The sequence below is a fragment of the Melanostigma gelatinosum genome (assembly GCF_949748355.1).
Source record: "Melanostigma gelatinosum genome assembly, chromosome: 12".
NCBI lineage: Eukaryota > Metazoa > Chordata > Actinopteri > Perciformes > Zoarcidae > Melanostigma > Melanostigma gelatinosum.
This window is the reverse complement of record NC_136645.1, coordinates 17046855-17068669: the sequence shown is the minus strand read 5'-3', so window position 1 is coordinate 17068669 and position 21815 is coordinate 17046855. Positions and strand designations below refer to the sequence as shown.

Sequence of the window (21815 nt, the reverse complement as noted above, 5' to 3'; positions counted from 1 at the left end):
TGTGAGCTCATGGCCTTATCAACATGGTGGCTGCACCGCTACATTCGCAGTCCTCTTCAACAATCCCCCACATATGAAATCTTTAACATGGCGTAACGTGTGAAGCTCCCACCCCGACTAGCAGCGAGCTCTTCCAGGTTGTCTCCTCAGCGACAGAGTGCTGTGCCTTCTTCGTCCCTCTGCCTTTATTATGCATGTTGGGCAACATGCATGTTGCCTGTTCATGAGAAGCTTACATGAGCATGAATGTGACTGGGAATGTCTCACACTAGATTATATCAGCCGCTGAGGAGTTATGAGAATATAACTCTCCCAGATGTATTTGTTGATGCTTTGCTGTCATCACCCCAAAATCCCAGTCACATTCTTGTGTTGTGATTCGGTCCTTTTCCCAGACTAACAGCACTAACAAACAGATACATCAGGTAGGTGACAGTATCAAGTTTAGCTGGAATCTTAGGTAGAAGTTTGTGATTTTGCTGGTTGAAGGAGTACAGTAGAAGAAGAGTGAGATCTTTTGCTTGATCAGTGGCGAATCTACATTTTATGGTCAGTGGAAAAACTCTGGTAAGAGTTGGCGCAGGGCAGGCGCTTCTATCCCTCCATGTCTCATGCTGTTGTCCCACACATTTTACAGTCTCGACTCAAGAAACCCAGCACTCGGCGGTGGAATATCAACGGTTCACCCTTACTCAAAGTAAGAGTAACATATACCCCTGTGGCCTGTCTTGGCCTCGATCCAACTACAGTGCAGTCCAAGTATTTGGTCACAAACACATATTTCTTTGTTTTTGGCTGAGAGCACCAGCACACTAGATTTAAAGTAACTGTGAGAGTTAAGGGCTGATGGTGAATGAAGGTGTTCATATCTACATTGGTTAAGAGTGTAGGAATCACAGCCCTTTAATAAATAGTACCTCCAATTTTGTACAGTGCGGAAAATAATAGTGCTCCTTCAGTGCTGTTAACCTTATTTGAATGTAAATGCCTTTTAATTAACGCGCAGCACTAAGTGAGTATAGGGCTACAGACCATATGGCTACAGACTGCACTGTAAACTCTAACTCCCGTAGACCCCAGAAATCCAGAAGTCTGAGATATTTTTCCAGGTCTCACTACATTTTAGCCGACCATAGCTGTACGTTGTCCCTGTAAGCGAATTTGTCTGAGTTGTGTTTTCTGCAGTCATATCTAGTATCTCTCTTGTAGTAGTCTACTAATGGCTTCTTTTTCTGTATGACGTAGCTTTTGTCTTGTGTCTTCAGTTGTCCCTTTTTTGTTCACATTAAGTAGTTTTCCCTTAAGTCTACAGTAAGTGTTTTAAAATGTTTGCAGCTGACTTGACATGTGATCCAGGATGATCTGGTGAAGGAGTTTTGTACAAGACTAAATTAGCAGCAGGGCAAAGCGGGCAACTGCCCCGGGGATGGTTGTTTGTGTGTGTGTTACTTTGTGGTATTTTCATTCATTACAAACGTTTGCGGTAACATCAGGCTACAACCTCCTGGTCTGAAAAGTGAAGCTAATATGGAAGTGCCTTGCACTTGCATTCTTTCTAATAGCCACTAGGGGGCGACTCATCGGTTTGAAAGAAAGTCCGATTTTATGAAAGTCGATGAGAAAATTACCATTTTTCTTACTTGATTCATCACCTCACTGCGTGATATTTATTCAGGAAATTATACTCCCATTTAGAGTAAAATTGACAAAAAGCAGGGCATGCTTTAGGGCGTGGCTACCTTGTGATTGACAGGGAGCCATCACAGCGTTGTCTGGTCTGGGAGTTGTCTGCGTTTTTGTCTCAGACCTTAAACTCTTTCATACTGTGTTTTCAGTTCATACAAGTTTATTGTAACTGTTTTGGTCGCCATAAAATGTCTTGTTCAGCGGTCGGTTGTATTTGGCTCCTCCCTCGTGAGATGGCTTCCAAACAGCAGTCCACAAACCAATGGGTGACGTGACGGTAGCTACATCCACTTCTTATATACATTCTATGGGCAATATGCACTAATGAGGGACAATTAGTAATTGTGCCCAAAAGTGTCTTTTGCATTTTTACCCAGTCTTGTGGGCCTTGCGTTTCATCAAATTATTAATACGCATGTACAGACATACAGCAAACCTGGGGAAGATAGTGTTCTAGTGTCGAAATTGTGGCTAGTTTGATGGATTGGGGCATTTCAGTTTAGGTTGTGGTCAATTGGAGCCTCAAGCCCCCTAAAGTACTCTCAGTAAGGACACACATTTATTCAGCGTAACGGATGTTGCTTTATTATACTTCATTGCAATTTATGGTTCTGGCATTTGTATTGGTTTTATTAGGATTGTCTCTTTAAAACAGACCTTTAAATATAAGTTACTGTGAGTCGTGCCAGCACTTGGTTTTGGCAGATTTTCTTTAAATTTCTGTTTAAACCTCACTGAAGTGAAAGGGTAATCCCAATCAGCACCTGACTAAAAGCAAACGAGGTCCATGGTAACCTGAACTTGACCGGTCTTTACCTTCAGCGGAACAATGGAATTACTGCTCGAGCCAGACCAAACACTCTCTTTTCAGCATATTGGCGGATCTCAGGCTTCTTGTCCCCCCGTGAGCCCCGACCACTTCATCAAATCCTCCCGTAATCCGTCTCTCCCAAGGATGACTAAATCCATTTCAGGGCAGAGTTTTAAGGGAACAAAAATGGTGCTAGAACAAGGATTGTTTTTACATTTTGATATGATGAATTGTGTGAGGAGTTGGTGTTGGTGGAGGCATAGGTTGCAATGGTCTCATAAACACATGCATACATACTTTGTTTTGTCGTGTCTCTCAGTACACCTCAACACTGTATCCAAATTTAAAGTCTTTCTGCCGATAAATCCTGGCAATTTCCTGGTTCACCTCAAATTTCAGTCTTTGTAAAGTAATTGGGGCATTGCTGTAACAGTTCACACTGTGATTCTAGCCACAACAGGTGAGACCAGTATGTTGAAATATGCCTTAACATGAGACTAACATCTATTTCCCATGCTGCCCAGTCCGCTACCTTATCCTCCCTCTCCTGTATATGATGCAGCCCTTGCTGTATCAACTGCTGCCCTCCTTCCTGTGTACCTTTCCTGGACCCAATCACATTCAAGCTGCTGACCGCTCAGCTGGGGGCAGCATCAGCCAAATCACTTGGCTAATACTGTGGCAATGAAGACTGTTTCATCCAATCATGTGGCAGCTGACCAAGTCTTCAGGAGCATCACCAGCCAATCTCATCTATGTATTGATTTCTGTAGTGTTTTACATTTCGATGTAGTTTAAAGCTGCCTTGCGGTTTGATTCCGGAATGCGTGTGGCCCCCGACAGTGAGGGTTTCCCATCTTTGGCTCTGTCTGGTTTGTAACTGGTTATGTTTCCTTTCCTCTCCCGCCTCTCCTTCGGCTCCTGTGAGCAGCACAGAGACGTGTCTTCTCCAGGAGAGAGCGGCGTGTCCAAGAACTCACTGTACGCCAGCACCACCGACAGCTACATCGAAGGGGAGAGTCCCCACCTGCCCAGAGAACTGGACCACTCGCTGGGAATCGCACAAGAGGAGGTGCGCCCAAGACTCTTTCTTTTCATCCTACAAGTCAGAAATGCTGTCAATGCATTAATTCAACATCACACACCCAACTGTTTTGTCACCCTCCTCAGATCATGACAAAGGAGAAAGAAGTGCTGGAGTGGCAGAGGAAGTATGAAGACAGCCGACAGGAAGTGGTGGAGATGAGGTAGGAAGTAGCACCTTGGGTTGTCATCGCTTACATCACTGTGAGGTCCCACCCATACACTACAGGAAGGACTTAACACCTCCCTGTGTTTCTGTTCGGTGGTACTGTGTCAGGATGCTTAGTGTCTATCACCGTTTAACCTATCCATTGGTTTATCTTGCTTTAAATGTAAAACAAAGTCACAGCTAATGCAGAATGGAGATCCAGTGAAAGAAGTCCATCTGAGTCCTACTATCAGCATGAGTGTTATAGATGATTATGATATATGATTTATGATACATGTAAATGATCCATGAAAACATTTTCTAGGGGCTTTAGGTGTCATTTGGATTATACACCACCAATATCTTGAAACTGTGATTAACTACACTCATATTTACATCTGCAGATGAGCAATATATATCCGACAAATATATAGGTTGAAGGAGATGGCGATGTGAGGCCTTTTTCTCTGTCAGCAGGTGGTGGGTGTGTGGGTCCAGCTGGCCCCAGCTCAGTTAGTGTGGATAAGACAGAGCTGACTTAATTTGACTGATTGGGCTCAGGATAAGGAGGAGCTAAGAGGCTGAGGGGGAGGCATGGCTAATCAATCCTCTTACCTCTGGCAACCTGCTTATGCTAAAACAAGGCTTCCTATTGGGCCCTGCTGCTCTTTGGCTTGGAGTGTGGGGGAACGTCTAGCTTTAAGACTCAGATTGTGTTTTATTTAAACATCTTGCTAACAAACAGACATTTTCGTTGGTGTTCGGGTTCAATTGTACAGGTTGGACAAAATTATATTGTTTTAGAGATTTGCATACTTTGAAATAGTTTGTCATTCTAATATAACCCGTTCCATATACTGATAATCCACAATTTGTCATCCATAGGAGGATTGTTGCAGAGTATGAGAAGACGATTGCACAGATGATAGGTGAGTTCAGTGTTAAATACAGGTGCTCAGTTGCTAACAAAAACCGAGCATTGGTCCCAAGTGACTGGACCCTCTGTCTTGTCAGTACACGTGAAATTTATTTCAAACCAATTACTTTTGTTCCCCAACCGCTGACACTACTTTTTGCTACGCTTGTTTATTTGCAAACTGAGCAGTATATACTGTATTTGTGTGCCTTACTCTGTTGCCACAGATTTCAGAGAATTAAGTACTCTTTTTGTTCTCTCACTCAAGCTAGCTTTGCCATGTGCTTGCTTTCATGTTTGAGTGACATGAACTGAATCCTGACGTCTTTGGAGGGGAAATGCTCACCTTTAGCCCACGTGTGTCCAGTTTCTCTGAACTCATTAAATCACGCTGCAGGTTCCTCTCTGCATTAGTCCTGCTCTCACCATTTCTTACTCTCATTCAAAGCACTGTCACAAAAAGGAGCAATCTGTCTCTGCCCGTGTCTAACACTCGGCTCTCTCACTTGCCTTGCCCTCCCAGCTTGACTTAACACAGTCCATTCTTTTCTGTTCTGCTCCCATCTTTGCTCCCCTTACTATTTGATAACCCTGACAGGCATGCCAGGTGAGTAACGCGGAATTCTCCTTCACTTGTTTGTGTCAGCTCACATCTGTTTACCCCTGTCCCGTCAGAGAAGGGAGCAGATGTGCTCACTTTCTTCACCTCATCCAGTGACATTTGTTTGTCCATTTTGTTGCATTTCATCCTGTATGTTGAGATTCTATTCTTTTTTTTTTAATGGGTAAAAAGAGTCATTCGACATTAACTTCATGTAATCCTTCAGTTGCTGATATTAAATACAGCATACACATGTACATATGAATACTGAGAACCTTTACATGCACATCTGCACTGTAGCAGAAGTCATTCATGCAGAATTAGTGAGTTAAGCAGGTTGGTCATGTCTAAGCTATAGTGACAGGAAAGGAAAGGGAAAGCTGGGAGGGGGCTGAAATACTTCGTAAGATGAAGGACCTGGAAGCCAAAATGCCAGTTCTGTTTTTATGGTTTACAGGTGTCTTTGATTTCCCCATTGTTAAGTGTTTTTGTTTGCATGCTTACTCGTATAGCGTAGTATAACAGGCTGCTAAATCACACAAACCCACAAATACATTTTAATATATTGTCAGAAAATCAAGTGTTTGTTTGTACGTATGTGGTGTCTGTATAACGTGGCCGGTACAGCAGACTCTTCAGTACATACAGACTGGTGATCTGATCTGCAGTATATTTGTGTGTGTCCATCAGAGGATGACCAGAAAGAGAAGTCTCTCTCCCACCACACCATCCAGCAGCTCATCATGGAGAAGGACCAGGCCTTGGCCGACCTCAACTCCGTGGAAAAGTCTCTGGCCGACCTCTTCCGCCGTTACGAGAAGATGAAAGATGTACTGGAGGGCTTCCGCAAGGTGACTGACACACATTATTCACAACTAATGAGTCTTTTCAGCATAACCGGCCTTGTAAGTCATCTGAAAATTAGCTTGACAAATCCTTATGGCAAGTAATTCAAATACTTCCCACTCCCTTCAGAATGAAGAGGTTCTGAAGAAATGCGCTCAGGAGTATCTGTCCAGGGTCCGCAAGGAGGAACAGCGCTATCAAGCCCTGAAGATTCACGCAGAGGAGAAACTAGACAGGTGGGTGTCATTATTGGGAGTTTATTCCACCATGACAGTGTTATTTCCGCCAATGGGAAATACACCAACGACACAATAATAATGCAGAGCTAAAATATGTTGAGATGTAGGCAAATGCTGTTCCTATTGATTTCTAGAGATTCATTCTGTATTGGCTTGAGGTGACTTGATTCTCATTGTGTCACTTGTGTGTTTCCAGGGCCAATGGAGACATAGCTCATGTGCGGACCAAGTCCAAGCAGGAGCAGGCCGCCCACCAGGCCAGCCTGAGGAAGGAGCAGATGAAGGTGGAATCTCTGGAGCGCACTTTGGAGCAAAAGGTCAGTCAGAATTCCTCAGTCCCGCGGTGTAAAGGGATGTGAAATCATTCAAGAATATCCATGCGGACAAGTATACCAATTATTAAAAATGTTTTGCAATTGTTTTATAGAACAAAGAGATCGAGGAGTTGACAAAGATCTGTGATGAGCTGATCGCCAAGATGGGCAGGAGTTAGCGATGACACCACACCCAGGCCAAATCTCACAGAGAAGAGGAGTGGTTGTGGGAAGACACAAACACATATTTTACACTCTTCAAAGGACTGATGGACGTTTAAGGCCAAAATGGTCTCGGGGGTTAAATTTCAAACGGACTTTGTGTATACGGGAGCCACAGGAAGGACTTCCCCCGAATCGCTCTGTACATTTTTGATGTGTCCGTGTTTCGTACTGTATCAGGGGTCTGATTTAAAGTTTAAGAGAATGTATCATATCACTAATGAGTGTGTCTGTGCGTGTGTGATAGTGGGAAAGCGAGAGCATTGGTTGTCGGTTAAATTATCTATAATGATGTTGCCATGAAAGCCACTGAGGGAGAAGACTGTTTACCCGTTCCTGTTGTTGTCTCCTCTTGATACAAGAGAAAAGATAAGACTTTGAAAAAGAGTAACAAGAGATTTAGATTCATTTGTAAAAATGTTCATACACCACTAAGAGAACACAAACTATCACAATATAGCTTACTGCATGAGGGAGAGAAAGGAGAACTTGTAATGTTATGTGTTTGTATATACTGTAGGAAAATCCAAGTCCGAAAAAGATTCCTCTGCATTTTTGATAGTTACTCTGTCATCCTCGGCACGCTTCCCTCATGTGACCTTGTAGATATTTGTCATACTTTGTCGCAGCTTTCTCGATGAAATTGTGCGACTATTTTTTTGGATTTTATTTTGATATAAAGCGAACTAATTGTGACCTGATTCAGTCATGACAGGAGTAATTTAATTTTGGATGGATATGTCCTAGTTCTGCTGTGGTCGTTGTGTCACACTGAGGAATAACTTCTGCACAGCTGCTGTACAGCATCTGCTTACAAAGTGCAATAAAAGATGGCAATATAGCACACTGTGTCAGTTTAGTTGATCTGGCATCAGGATTATGTTGTGATCATGGTTTTCTGATATTGTTTTAGGGTTTCTTATCTCTTACTTTAGATCTGTGATTCTCAATCAGGGGTAAGGGGGTATGTGGAAAAAAACTGAAATTGTGGTAATATATATTAAAATCGTATTATTTATATACATACATTTGTATTTAGGAGGGGAATAAACTACCAGCTACAAAATCTCAGCTGCACGGAAGTTTGAAATAGATCACTGAAAGTAAAAGATAGACAGTTAAAAAACAATGTCTTCTTCTTAAAGTGTCAGTAGTATAGATGCAAACCTCCAGACCATGCCTAAACATCGACCGTTCAAGGATCACACTGTCTCATATGAAAATAATACGATACCACTTGTAAATAACAAATAGTGTTGAATAACATCCAGTTTGAAAGAACATATTTAGAACATGACGAGTGGAGTCACTGAACTTGAACAGTACTTGACTTTACCTGACAGAGCTGTGCAGTGTTCAATCAGCATTACAGGCACAACAGCTTCAGAATAGCAATGCTATTGAGACATGACAGCCAACCTCAAATTATTTACTGCAATTCTTGGAACTGAAATTGTAGAACATGTGATTTGTAACTTTTAATACAAAGTTAATCTTTCCAAATGTCCAACTGAAGTAGATGGAACATTTCATATAAAGTACATTCAGGCATCTACATCAGCAAAATGTGTCAGAATACTGATCGCATGCTGGCACTTGTACGTCACAGGACAACTAGCTTCCTGTGGCAAATTAGCCTCGCACTGAAGGAACCAAATGGACATCTGTAGGGCCACAATGCCAGTAAAAGTTCAAAGATCAAACTGGACATGTGGAGACGGTGGACAATAGAGGGAGGAGCCAGACTCGGGATGGGTGTGGCCACAGCACAGTGGTGAATGGTGCAGGGACGATTGTCACTCAACACAGAGCTGTGGGCCCGAGTGGAGGGGCTGCTCATCCCCTATAGTCAGTACAGGAGGAGTATCAGCTCATCTCATAGCAGATTAAGATCAGGGTGCTTTAGGAGCAAACAAACTGCTTTTTAGTGTGTGATCAAGACGACCGAGGACCACCAGCACCATGAGAGCTGTCCAGTACTGTCCGCTGCGCCTGCTTTCTTTAGTCCTGCTGGCGACCAACAGTAAGGACTATCGTTTTGTTATTGTTTTCTATCTTCACCTCATCCTTCCTCCCCTTTAGATGTCCCCTCTACCTTCTGTCCACCTTTCATTGCTTGGTGTCTACCTTCAGGTACTCATCTCCCTTGCCACTCTTGAATTTCCCAAAATAGTGGGCATTTGTTTTTTTTAATGTATTTCTGTAATCTCCCGAGAGGCAGGGACTCATTGAGTCAATATCTGTCCAAAGTAGCTTTGCTCTCAGACATCAGGACAGGTTATGTTGGATACAACAACACTGCAATTATCTTTATTTTTTCGAAATTTCCTTGTATGTTTTAAAAACAACAACATTATGTCAGCTTTGCTAGTTGCTGTTTTTCTGGTAATTTTCCTGAGTTTTGCTTTCGGTGTGTCATCTTCCTCTGTAACTAGCATGCAAGCCCCACAACTAATCTCTTAATAGGCCTGGAGGCTAATACTTATAGCATGTGTGTGGAGCGGCTGTGCTGTGGAGATAGATTGGGGTCAAGTGCGAACAGCAAGGGGGCATTCATACGTCATGTCAACATACAGAGGAGCACACAGGGAGCAAAGAAAAAAGATCAACCGCTCAAAAGACATTTTGGTTTGCTGTTGTTTTTCTTGTTTTACTCTTAAATTTGCACTTTTATCTGTAAAAAGGCTAAAAGTCTGATATTTTAGCAATATATTACTTATTACTGTTTCTGATTCAGTTGATTTGCTGGCTTTGTGTAGACAATTTCACCTCACTGGTCTTTACCTGAACTGACACAACACTTTGAGCATCTGATCAACTTTTCTGTCCTCCGGATAACCGGATGATAACAGACAAGTCTGGTGTTGACGGAGGTTATTTTGATGGCCAAGACAAGAGATGTGCTGCAACAGAGAATGTTTGAAGTCACGATGATTCCTATCAGCCCAGCTTGGTTTGATCCTCTTAGGAAGCATCATTAAAGTCTGTTTCTGAAGGGCCATTTTACAATTTAGGAGAAGGATGGGGGTTTTCAAAAGGAAGCGTTCAACTGCTATTCCAAAGGTCAGCTCGTTCTCAAATAAGCGATCCCTCCTCTGGTGAGCTTTAGAAAGACATTTGCATGCTTTATGTGCTGAAGTGGGCCCCTGAAGCTTTAGCTGAAGTTTAGAAAAATGTGTTTTTAAACCTGAGAGCACTTGTTCAATTCTTTGCTTGATTTAGGGGCAACTTGTGTGAAGGAAGTGATTAATTAGTGCTCTCTTTTCACTTTACTCCCACTGTGCCCGTGGGACAACGTCATAGATCAGAGTCGCCTGTGTGACACTGCATGATCTTATCTGACAATGGACCGGAATCTATGATAATGCCGTAATGCAATGCCAGAGAAGCTGCAGCTGGCTGTCGTAAAAATGTCTTTCTGAAAGGACAAAAATGGCAGCAGTGACATTAGCAGACTATTCCTGCCTTGAAGAAAGTCAAAACATCCGACACAGGGCTTTAAAAAAAAATTGTTTTCTTTGAGATATTTGGTGAAAAATCTGATTAGCATCATAAACAGTTCCCATCAACTGAGGCAATAACACCAGGTCAGTCTGAGAGTGACATAGGGCTGGTATTTAAAAACCGTAGCTGTATTCCCCTTAAAATGTTTTTTTAAGTGGGGACATCTTTGATCCTACATATCTCTACACACCGAGATAAAACTACAGATTAGGCATCAGTAAACTATTTTCCCTCAACATGCCATGATGTTTTATTGTACTGCTTTAGTAAGCATGCTCTGCAGCAATATTTCCTTTGTGTGTCCTCCAGGTGGGGCTCTGCGATGTTATACCTGTATGGGCTCCAATAACGACGACTGCAACCGGCAAGGCTCCAAATCTTGTCCCAGCTACTCTGATGCCTGCGCTGTGGTACTGGGCCATGACAGTGAGTCCAACAGTGACAGTGTAGTAGCCTTTCTATTACTAGTTTTCTTTCTACCGGCAATGAAGATACACAAAGCTCTATTTGTATCTGTGTGTGAGGATATGTGCATGTGTGTTTGATGGAGGACAGGCTGCTGTCTGGAGACACATCCCAGCCAGCAGGCGGTCCGGGGCTTTGAAATGAAGAGCCTTGCTGCCTCTACTCGATCACTATCCTTAATTAGGACACCGTGTGTTCATGTCACCGAGACCATTCCTCTTCACAAATTTAACTGCACTCTGTAGTTTAATTCTGTATTAGATTTTCACATAAAATGTACCTTATTAATCATAAAAAAAAGAGAGACCATCATCATGTCTGTAAATTACACATTGTAGATGCTACAGTTTTCCCAGATTAGATTCTGGTGTCTGGCACGTGGTAGTGTGTACTTGACAAAGGGAGAAAATCAAAATCAAATCATGAATTGTATATTGGTTGTTCAGTTTAAAGCAGCTGCTACACCAGTGACTTCTATTTATGTTGTTGTTTTTGTCAGGTGGGGTCATGAAGTCGTGCTCCTACAAGTCTTTCTGCAGTCAGGCCAACAGCCAGGGCTACAGAGCACCGGGTGTCAGAGTTCACTGCTGCTACGGTGATGACTGCAATGTGACCAGCTTTGCCTCCCGGCTGCCAAGACTCAACTACCTGCTGCTGTTTCTGCCTGTGTTGTTCCACCGGTTTATTAAGTAGACATATGGCTCAAAGTCACGATGCCAACAAGACTCCATCTGCAAAGAAATGACAACTAGTGTTCTTCTCATTTACTCCAAAAAATGCCAAATAACCCTGCCTGATTTTACACGATACACTACAATTCCAATCTGCTTTGATTTACCATATTAATCCAAACAGAAGCCTTTACATTAAGGAGTTACTGACATGGAAGAGCTTGAGGTGCTAAATGTTACTGTGTGGATTATACACACGTTGTTGGATTAACTCCATTACGCAGTACTCATACTTAATAAATTTCACTTAGCTAATGACTAGAGGATTCTAAAGGAAGTGCTGGAATATCAGGCAGAGATAATTAATTAGTTGCCTCCCATATTTAAAGAGGAACAGATGCTGTTCATCAGTTCCCCCACTCTGTTCACAATGTGTGAAACCACAGGGTGAAACCAACAAAACTGTCTCTCTGTGTTTTACTCATCACCTTTCAAGTTACGCTTTACTGCACCCGTCTTCTTTTTCACCTAAACCTACACGTCCAAGTATCTCAGCATTACTCGTGTTGCAGAAGATGATGCTGTGGCTAAATACGGCACAATGAGTTCAATCTAATGGTGTGCCGTTACATCATTAGCCTTCGAACCTGTCAATCACATATCTGACAAGCTGTGCGGGATATTTTGGAAGGCAATGAGAAAACACTTCTCACACTCTGCAAATCAAATCAAATAAATCAAATCAAAATCAAATAAAAAAGGGTTATATTAATCCTGGCACCAACCGGCCAGCACGCTAAGTGATCCAAATCAAACGCACCCAACAGGTGAGCGCTGGGTATCGGTATCATGCTAACGGTGCGGTGCAGAGCTTTCTGCAGCACACAATGTTTGAAAACGACGAGGAGCGCAGTGAGACGGAGCGACTGGAGCTGGTTGCACGGGGACAGCGAGGCCGAGTGTGAATGAACCAGCAGAGAAGGTGAAGCGTGCACAATGAGTTCAGACAGGTGAGTAACGTAACGCTGTGTGCACGTGTGTGCAGCTACCCGGTGTGGGAAATGAATTCTAATAAGGCTAATTCTCAGCTAAGGAGGGTCGTTGTATAATTGATAGTCAGATATGTGTCCTTTGCATATGAATATGCACATGCATAACAAAAACTAATTTTTTATGTGACATCTGGAATACATTATTGGTTTGGACATAATGGCTCCGTGGTGTGATGTGTATAAAGCTTGTATGTTAAAATGTTAATGCACTCCTGAATGTCTTCCATAATTGAATAGGTATATGTCATATTGGCCCTCCCTCGCCCCTTTATAAAATATGTAACGCAGCAATTTACTCACAGTAGCCTGTCATTTAATTAAGTGACCTTTCTTTTTTTAAAACATACTTTTACTTGAGCAAAGTATTTTAAAGGAAAGGTACTTCTACTTGAGTAAAATATTCTAGTGGATTTTGTGATTTTGCGTAAAAAACCCCCAAAAAACTATTTGATGGATTGCGATGAAACTTGCATTGCTTACTTTTATTTTCACTTTTAGTTCATACTGCAGCTGCCATTACGAAGTACGTACTGTTGCATGTAGTGTGCATTCAATTGACCCCTCGCTATACTCCGTCAAGCTGTCAGAGCTTTCATGTAGCCTAAACTGTCACTAACTGCACTCCCTGAAGAAATATTATCACATTTTTGCAAAAAGACTTTTCAGAGAGAAGCAGACACAAGGGTCTACAATATGCGTTTGAAAGATATATCCAAAAAACAGATAAAAAAGATAAAGATAGACGCTAAAGCCTTACAGATCACAACGTACGAATGAACAACACAGTTCCTGTAAAGATGGATCAGCCTTTATTCAGGGTTACAATCAATAGTCATTGTATAGACACACACACACGCACCCACCTTTTTAAATGTGCAAACCTAAATCTAACGGCTGGGAAACAGCAGCTGCTCTCAGGCTGAACCAGGTTAACGTATTATGATAATACTTGGAGTGACATCTGTTGCACTGATAATATTCACTGCTCACAGAGAAGCTAGACACCTTTGTGAAGTTTGAAGATGCATAAACAGCCAATGTAATAAATGTGAATAGAGAGACTCACAACATTAAATAACATATGGAATATGATGTGTGTACCTTAAGCTAAACGACATTAGTGCGGATTTTACCAGAGTGGGGTGTTTGTAACATGAGAGCTCATAAAAGTGTCACATAATGGATAAGAATTCTGTGTGTGAGTGTGTTGACCTACCTACAGTAGCAGCGTCTTCCCAGCATTTATGCTCTTGTAGTTCACACAGCCTCCACCGCGAGGCAGTCTAGCCACACTATTGACCTCAGCAGATGCTGTCAAATCTATAAGACTGTTGCAATTCATGCTGACCAACCACGCCTCATGGATACCGCTGAGATTGGCTTGAGTCAACAGTGATAATAATTGCACGAGCTGTTTTATTGCTGTCTGCCGGGGTTTGTACTTTATTTAAAAATATGGAAACTCTCTCCGTCTCCTTCTTGCATTGACTGACTCTCTCTTCCGGGTCCCTCTTCGTCCTGCTGCTCTCTCCGTTTGAAAGGCAGGTGTGAGAGTGTGAACAGACTGCCCTGGAGGGGGATAGGCAGTGACCCCAAACTGTGAGTCTCCAGGCCCGTTCAGCCGGAGCCTGTTCTGGGTGCTCACTTCCTCAGACAGCAAAGAGAGAATGGCCCCATGTCGGCCCCCGTCAGCTTTATTTGAAAGGCTCCTTTCACATTGATTAGGGTGGAAGGGGAAAGTTTTCATAAAGCTGAAGGGCTGACGGAGGGTCGACGGGTCAAGGTGCTGCTGAGGTGTGGGGGGGATGTCGGAAGTTTGTCTTTTGGGGCTCACAGTTCAGTTCAGACTGTTCAACAGTGTTAGTCATGACTCATTTAATTGGGACTGTTTGTGCACGATGCAGTTTCCCTGCTGCTTGACTGTCGTCTCGTTTGAAACGCTGCCCGCACCTCTCACCAGCACACATCGTAGAAAGTTTATAATTTGATGGAGGTTTTCAAAATTGGAAACAGCAGTCGCTGTATTCTCCTCCCCCCCCCCCCCCCCCCCTGTGTCCGTCATCTCAGCTAAAACTGAAGGTCATCGCCATGGCAACATTGCTGTTAAAATTGGAGTAGGTTTAATCCCAATCCTCTGGCACCTGAAGACATTATCACCGCAAATCCCACCGTTGGTCATCAGAGGGATGAGCTGGCTGCCCTTTAAGGGAGTAAAGTAAACTTAAGTGAACCAGACACGTTTCACTCCATGTCAATGCCACTGAATGTCCCGCACGCTGACATATCTGGGGTTATTCTTGGTTTATTCGTGTTTGTTTTGCTGTTATCAGAGAGCATTTATGAATTGTTGTTGTGTGGGTGCTCCTGAAAGATTGACGTCTTGCTGAGAAACTCTCCTTCTGTCACAAACCGCCATGCTTCCATCTTTCTGCTTTGTGATTGTCTGTTAAGGCCTTCATTGCATTTTCCTTATTATATTTGTTTGCCTGGTGTATTGATTGCGTGACCTGTTTGTAATGACAGCCGGCTGCAGCAGAACTGATTAGACTGGTCAATACAAGAGGTAAAAAAAATCATACACTTGTTTTTTAGGAAGGCGGTTGGGTTTTTCGGTAATGATCAATTTTTGTTTGTGCTCAAATCCTGTCTGAGTAAATTGGGACACTGACATCAGGCGGATGGCATTGGTTGGAGACTCTTAAACAGGGAAATTTACTTTTCGTGGAATCCAGGTCCGGCCCACATAAGCAAACCACCAGTTCATCTAGGCATTGAGGGGGAATGAGAGCGTGTGATACGTTGGCTCTGTTTATAAGCTCTCGGGTCCTGGCTGGTCGGCAAAGGTTCACCCAACGGTCACCGGTTCTGAGGTCTCCGGGTCTCGGGTCTTTTTGAAAAAGATCCGTGAAGCAGAATTAAAGTGATCTACCTCCGGACGGAGGACCATAAGGGCTATATCTTGGCTACTTTGAAATGTCACTAAATTGCTCCCCTTCTGTGAGGCCAGTCCCTGGTTTGAGCCACCGGAAACCCTGACAGGGGAAACAGTGCATGCACTCGGAAAGGTGTTCAGCATGTTTAGACATTTGGATAATATTTCCTCTAATAAACCTGGTCATCAAATGTAAAACACAGTGATTAGCATGGAAGTGCTGTGCTTGAGATGAAAGAAAATGAATCCTGTCGATTAAATGTAATCCCTACGACGTGCGTCTCTGTCAGTGAAAACGTTTCTTTGTTCTTTGCCTTCAATTTCTGCAGTAATTTCCTCAGTTCCAAGTTGAACCATAGGCTTTTCTAATGTCGAACATCGAGGTTAAGTGTATACAATATGACTATCGTTGAACCTATAAATATTATCTTTTTAAAGACCTGTTTCAAAACACCATCCTGCAAACAGATTTCATGAGCTATATGAGCAATCTTCCTCAACATATTTCAGATGTCATAGCGATTCATTAGTTGATGAATTACGAGTAAACATGCTTTGAGCCAATATACAGCATTGAGCGTCTCCACCATATGTTCTGCAGTTTTCACCTCCTCCCCAGAGACTGTGTTTGCACCATTTCTGTGTCAACTATAGCTGTGATAACGGCTGTCTATTTTTGCTATCCCCCACAGGATGAACAAAGGAGCAGGATTATATATAGAGAGAGGGCTCTTGTGATGAGCTTTTTGTAGAATTACCACAGTTCTGCTAATTCGGTGCATCTAAAAGGAGGAACAAGACATGCTTCCATATGCGCAGGCTCTTAGTTTTTAATTGGGAGAAACGCGAGCATTACAAGTCGTCATGACAAAAACACAGAGGGTCGACAAATATCACGGAGAACTGCGGAGCGGGAAGGGGCTGTGCTGCGTTGAGTGAGTGTAGAGGGAAAGGAGGATAACAAAAGAGAGGAGAGGAAAGCAGACCTTGGAGCCAAAACCAAATCACATCAGTAAGAACTGCACCCCGGGGTGAGGGCAGGCTCAGTCAACCGTACCATGCAACTGGGATAATTAGTTTTGGAAAGGAATATCAACTGATATAATTGAGCATTCTCCGCTCATTAAGATCTTCTGTGTTGTCACTGGCGAGGCGCTAATTGATGGGAGAGGGATGGGTGCAGGGAGCGGGTGAAGGGCTGTGCAGGATATGATGGTGGAAGTGCTGCCTGCGCTGGGAAATAAAAAAGTTTTTCAGGTTGGTTGATCTCTATTTTACCGGTCTTATTCGTGTGTGTGTGTGTGTGTGTGCGTGTGCGTGTGTTAGAGTGACGGGCTCATCCGCAGCCGTACGCTGTGTTCCCTCTAAAGCTTTGCAAGGACATGAAAGAAAACTTGCCAGAGCGGTTTAGACAGATACGAGTGGTACAGACGAGATTAGGAGGCTACAAAACAAATACAGGAGTCCACAGGATGTGGGTGGAGGGAGTTTAGGGGTTGCACAGGTCGTGTTGGGAGCTTCGATCGAGGGAAACAGAGAGTCGAGGATTTGCGGAGGGAGGGCTGTGAGGAGGGGTCATGGTGGAATCAGTTGGGGGAATAATAGGAAAGCAAATTGGTTTTGACAAGTTTGGGGAGCTGGAAGTAATGCGGTCCTTTTTTAAAGGGGAGATGAGGGAATATCCAGCAAAGCTATGAGATAATCAGGGCTACCATTCAGGAGCGGGGTGAGGCGAGGGACCCGAGCCAGGGCACGGGGCCTGCTGGTGACCCCGAAGGGCCCGAGGAACAGGGTCGGCTCTAATGTGCCGGCCTACAGGGGGCGACGGGCTGAAAGCGGAGTTGAACATTTCGAGGAAAGTGAAAGTTGTGTTGAAGCTTTCACATTTTCTGTAATCTTTATCATATGACACACTTGAATAAGCTTCTAATAGCCGTCAGTCTTCTAACAAACGGTCTTCAAAACCTTTCAGGAGATGATATTTGTATTGATTTTAATATGTTTTCACATCATGAATAAATCAAACAAAGACGAAGAATGAATAATGCTTTTGATGAAGATGTTTAAGACATCCTTGTTAACTTGGAGACCGACAGGCAGGCAGACTGATGCAGAAAGAAGACGTGCACAGTAACACAGACAGAAATGCAGACAGACGATACTGATCAACTATTCCCTGTCACTCATCTCCATGAACGGACATCGTCCTCAACAGCGGGCTGCCTGCCAGATCGGCTCCACTGGCAGCCAGCTGCACAGACGGCTCACAGCAGCCAACGCAGAGCATCCAGCGAAGGTGTTTGAACACAAACGGAGGATTAACAGAGTTCTGGGCACGAAGGTGACAGTAAATAAAACACCAAACAGGCCCGCTCCACAGGACAGCAGGTCCAAACAGAAACATGATTGTGCATTCATTTCAAATTAATGCTGGTGTGTAATGGAAGTCAGTTTGCCGGAGCCGATTTTACTATGGAGAGCAGAAATGAATCCATGCAGTTAAGACGGTGCAGGGAATATTGTGCTTCATCCAGTGAGAAGGGAAAAGCAGAGGATGATCTTTTGTTGGGCTGAAATTGAAAATCCCTCCTGTCAACATGGTCGTAAACGGTTGAGATAAAGTCAAATATTCTCCCCGTGCCTGCTGACACCTGCATGGCTTGATCTCTCTTTTCAGATAACATCACATATTTACAGCCAGAGAAACACACGCACACAGGTGTGCTGCCTCAACCCATCAACCCCTACGTGTCTGATTCAGAATGCAATTTGCTGCTGTTGTCAACCTTGACAACAGAAAAATACAAACACGCATAACTGTATGCGCCCCCACACATGCCTCCTTAAAGCGTGATGTCAAAGATTTTCATTGAAATAAGTGTCTGAGTAGTCACGATCGCAGACTGAGTTAACACAATGGTGAGTGAGTTCATGGCTTACTGATGGAAGCCATTGCATTTGCAGCATTATCGTCGTTGGTGGTTCTTTGGGTCTTTATTTTGTGCATTTAATAAAACAAAACAAAAGGGAAGAGATATACAATAGCATAAGAAAATGCCCAGGTGGCTATGAAAAGAAACCCCCTTGTAAAAGGAACCCACCTTTGGTGCCGCCAAAGAGAAGGAAGCAAAGGTCTTCAAGATGGTAACTTAAACCTCCTGCTCCATCGTCTTCCAGATCTGTTGTCAAAAGTGTTTGTCTTAACCCGCATGGATCACCAGATGTTTGAGGTCTGCTGCATTCAGACAGTTCATACAGATAAGTCGAAAGTCAGAAACAATTAACCAAATAGTGCAAAACGTGTTTCATTCATTGGGGTAAGCCCCATCCATTTATATGTACAACACGGGTCAAAATAAAAGCAGGGAGTTTTATCTCAGAAATTATATTTAATCTCAGGCTACTGCTGCTAACTGCTTAATACATTATCATTTGGTTGTATTTCCAAAGGTAAAGCTCATAGTTGCCGTAGGATATTGTAAGGAGCGGCGATAGCTCGACTCGGCAGTCAGGAGATGTTTGCTCCTCACTTTCGGCGCACCAGCCTCCTTCTCCGTGTTTTCCATGTGACTTCATATCCCTTCACATTAGTGCAGTCTGCTGCAAAGTGGCTGCAAGAATCAGCACGCGGTCAACTGTGGCAGGGGGGAAAAAGAAGTGAAGAAAGAGAAAATATTTAAGGCCTTGCTCCCTCTGTCAGCTTTCACCTCCTTTCCCTCCTTGTTCTTGTTTTCACAGCCCTTAATCCTGGCGGCTCCAACGCGGAGCGGTCACAGGTTTTGACAGCAGACTGTAATGACCTAAGCTGCTCTCTGTGGGGGGTTGAGGAGGATTGTTGGGGTGGGTGGTTGAGGAGGGATGAAGGAATGTTTAATGAGAGGTTACTTGGCGTTTATTTTAAGGTGTAATGCAGTTTCTCATCTTGGCCCAGGGGCTGAGCAGTTACAGACAATATGTATACGGAACCTGTTTGGAAATGGTTTGTTCTGGGAATACTCTCAATAAATCAAACGATCCACCAGAGAGTACATAATTAATGTTTTAATAATGTACAAGTCATCATCTGGTTGCATGGAATGCAACCAGCAGATCTGCTGTGCATAATTGTGGCTTGTTGACGGTGTGCAACATCATTCCAGTTGGAGACTGCAGCGCGGAGCGCCACGCTGGCTCTCTATACATTTATCTTAAAAAAGAAATGTGGGAATGATTTAATTCATTTGAGGAAAATAATTACATCTCATGTGCACATTGTTGAGTTGAACATTGAAGAACAAGTTGTACTGAAATCTTCACAGTTTGTCTTCACCATATGAAACACTTGAAACGTTGTTTCATATAAAAACTGCCCTTCAAACATTTCATATGAATTTTGTTCTCATTTTCAGTCATGAATAAACACAAATAAAGACGAGTTTAAAACATTGTGAACTCAGACGGACACAAAGATTTAAGTGAGTGTTAATATCAAACATATTGCTTTAGATTGAGTTTTCTTATCCTGTTGGAGTAAATTGTGTAAACACAGTTGTAAAAAGTGTTGACATTCATGTCATATCCCATTTATGATCACAAAACAATAATATTACCTCGACTGTCATTCTCTTCCAATATTTTAGCCACAGGAATTCAATTTGTCACAACATAACATCTTAAGACTAATTGATTTAAAACACCTGGAACGTTACTTTGTCACATGCCCGCACGAACCTGTCACATTTTTTTAGTAAGCTCAGTCGAAACACCAGACCGGCGGTTCATTGCTATGTAAACAATACTGGAATCGAGTTATACGAATAGTATAATACTAGTAATATTAGTGTAGCCTGATCTTTATCTGCAACTTTGCATAAATACTGGGTTTGAACGGAATCAATTGAATATACTGTACATGCAAAAATGAAGTAAATAAATGATTTTATTTCCAACGTTGACCGTATTTAAAGAAGAGAAGGCCCCGTTTCACCAACCACATGGAACATATAGTTATACAACAGGTTGTAATGTAGAATAAAAAAAGTTGCACCTCTGTTCACACTTGAATCAGCGATGCGGTCAGCTGTAATTGCAACACACCCACTGAGAGAAGTCGCTAGAAGAACAGCACGTTAGCAATCTACAGAGAGCAGTGCAGCCGCAGCTGTGTGCTCCGTGGGATTTAATGATGGTTTAACTTTTGAATTACTCGCCAAGAACATTTTTCTCTCCCACTAGTTGCAGTTGTTTTTTTCTCTCCATGTGACACTGATGTTGCAGTAAAATACAATAAGTCCAAAGTGGCGCATGGCACCTGGTTGGAGCAGCACAAAATGTGTCCAAAAAACACATTTTCAGATCTAATTCAACAATATACTTCACAATGAGTAATTCAAATTTAGAATTTTGAGTACATTTTATAGCTGCTCAATCAATATTTGTATACCACCAGTGGCTCGCATGAATATAGGAAATGCAAAAGGAGCCGCTGGTAGTGAGGAACCTACAGAATTATCAGCTGCCTCAGCAGTTCAGCCCACTGCATGCTCCCTGTGTGCATTGAATGGAAATACGAAAGGTGGCATTAGAAATCAGTCAAATCATACTGTTTTATTTCAAAATAGGACTATTCAGACACTTTTTTTTAATTGAACATTGTCACTTCGCCTCAAATGTGGCCATTACATAACATTGAATTATGTGTTAATTTACATTTTTGAACTTTATATTTTTTTCAAAATGAAATCTTAATTAATGTGTCAGATTTGACACTCTGGTACTAAGCTTTGAATGAAATGTCACTGCATTGCTGACATGGCGCTTTGGCTTCGAGCAAATGATTTTCATGCCTTTTTAAAGTGGCTGCTTTTTGTATGATGCACTGATTCCAAATTTGGACCTTTTGTCTGCGGAATGAGCAGTTTCAGAGATGTTGACAGCTGCTGGCAATCTGGAGACACTCGTAATCACCAGTGATTATTTAGGTTTAGTCCTGTTTTATCAGTCCCTCACACAATCAAAAACAAGTTACTATTGGGCCTACTAAACAAAACAGAATCGATAAGTTTTACTTTCAGTTCAGTTCCCCATTCGAAAATACAATACAATATGTTGGTAAGCATGTTTTACGTATACCTGGCTTTTAATGTAATTGCTTTCTGCCTCGCAGCCACGCTGAAATATAATGTTTAAAGCAATACCGCTGGCTTTTCTTCCATAGTATGCTAACATGAAGGCACCATGATTCAGCCCCAGACCAATACATCTTTGCATGACTTCATCCAGACGATAAAAAATATGAGAATCTTTATCAGGTCTTTGTTTATCATTTTCCTCAGTTCCATCTTTT

The 21815-nt window shown here is 42.6% G+C and overlaps 2 protein-coding genes across 10 annotated transcripts in view; both read left to right on the top strand.

Moving 5' to 3' along the window:
• tacc2 (transforming, acidic coiled-coil containing protein 2) overlaps positions 1-7707 on the top strand; it is a 54406-nt gene extending 46699 nt beyond the window's left edge. For 5 of the 9 annotated variants that reach the window (XM_079280421.1, XM_079280417.1, XM_079280418.1 and 2 more), the window contains 8 exons: positions 638-697; positions 3429-3569; positions 3668-3744; positions 4614-4657; positions 5936-6096; positions 6221-6327; positions 6527-6647; positions 6758-7707. In XM_079280421.1, coding sequence (XP_079136547.1) covers positions 638-697; positions 3429-3569; positions 3668-3744; positions 4614-4657; positions 5936-6096; positions 6221-6327; positions 6527-6647; positions 6758-6823 — 777 coding nt within the window. In that variant the 3' untranslated portion in view covers positions 6824-7707. The remainder of the gene's footprint in view (positions 1-637; positions 698-3428; positions 3570-3667; positions 3745-4613; positions 4658-5935; positions 6097-6220; positions 6328-6526; positions 6648-6757) is intronic. The other 4 variants (XM_079280424.1, XM_079280423.1, XM_079280422.1 and 1 more) reach the window with 1 other exon arrangement.
• Positions 7708-8828: 1121 nt separating this feature from the next.
• Positions 8829-11528, top strand: ly6pge (lymphocyte antigen 6 family member pge; the record flags this gene model as incomplete). The annotated part of the gene is made up of 3 exons (XM_079280058.1): positions 8829-8889; positions 10680-10796; positions 11335-11528. 3 exons carry the CDS (start codon positions 8829-8831, stop codon positions 11526-11528), a joined length of 372 nt encoding a protein of 123 aa, XP_079136184.1.
• Between the last annotated feature and the right edge of the window lie 10287 nt (positions 11529-21815).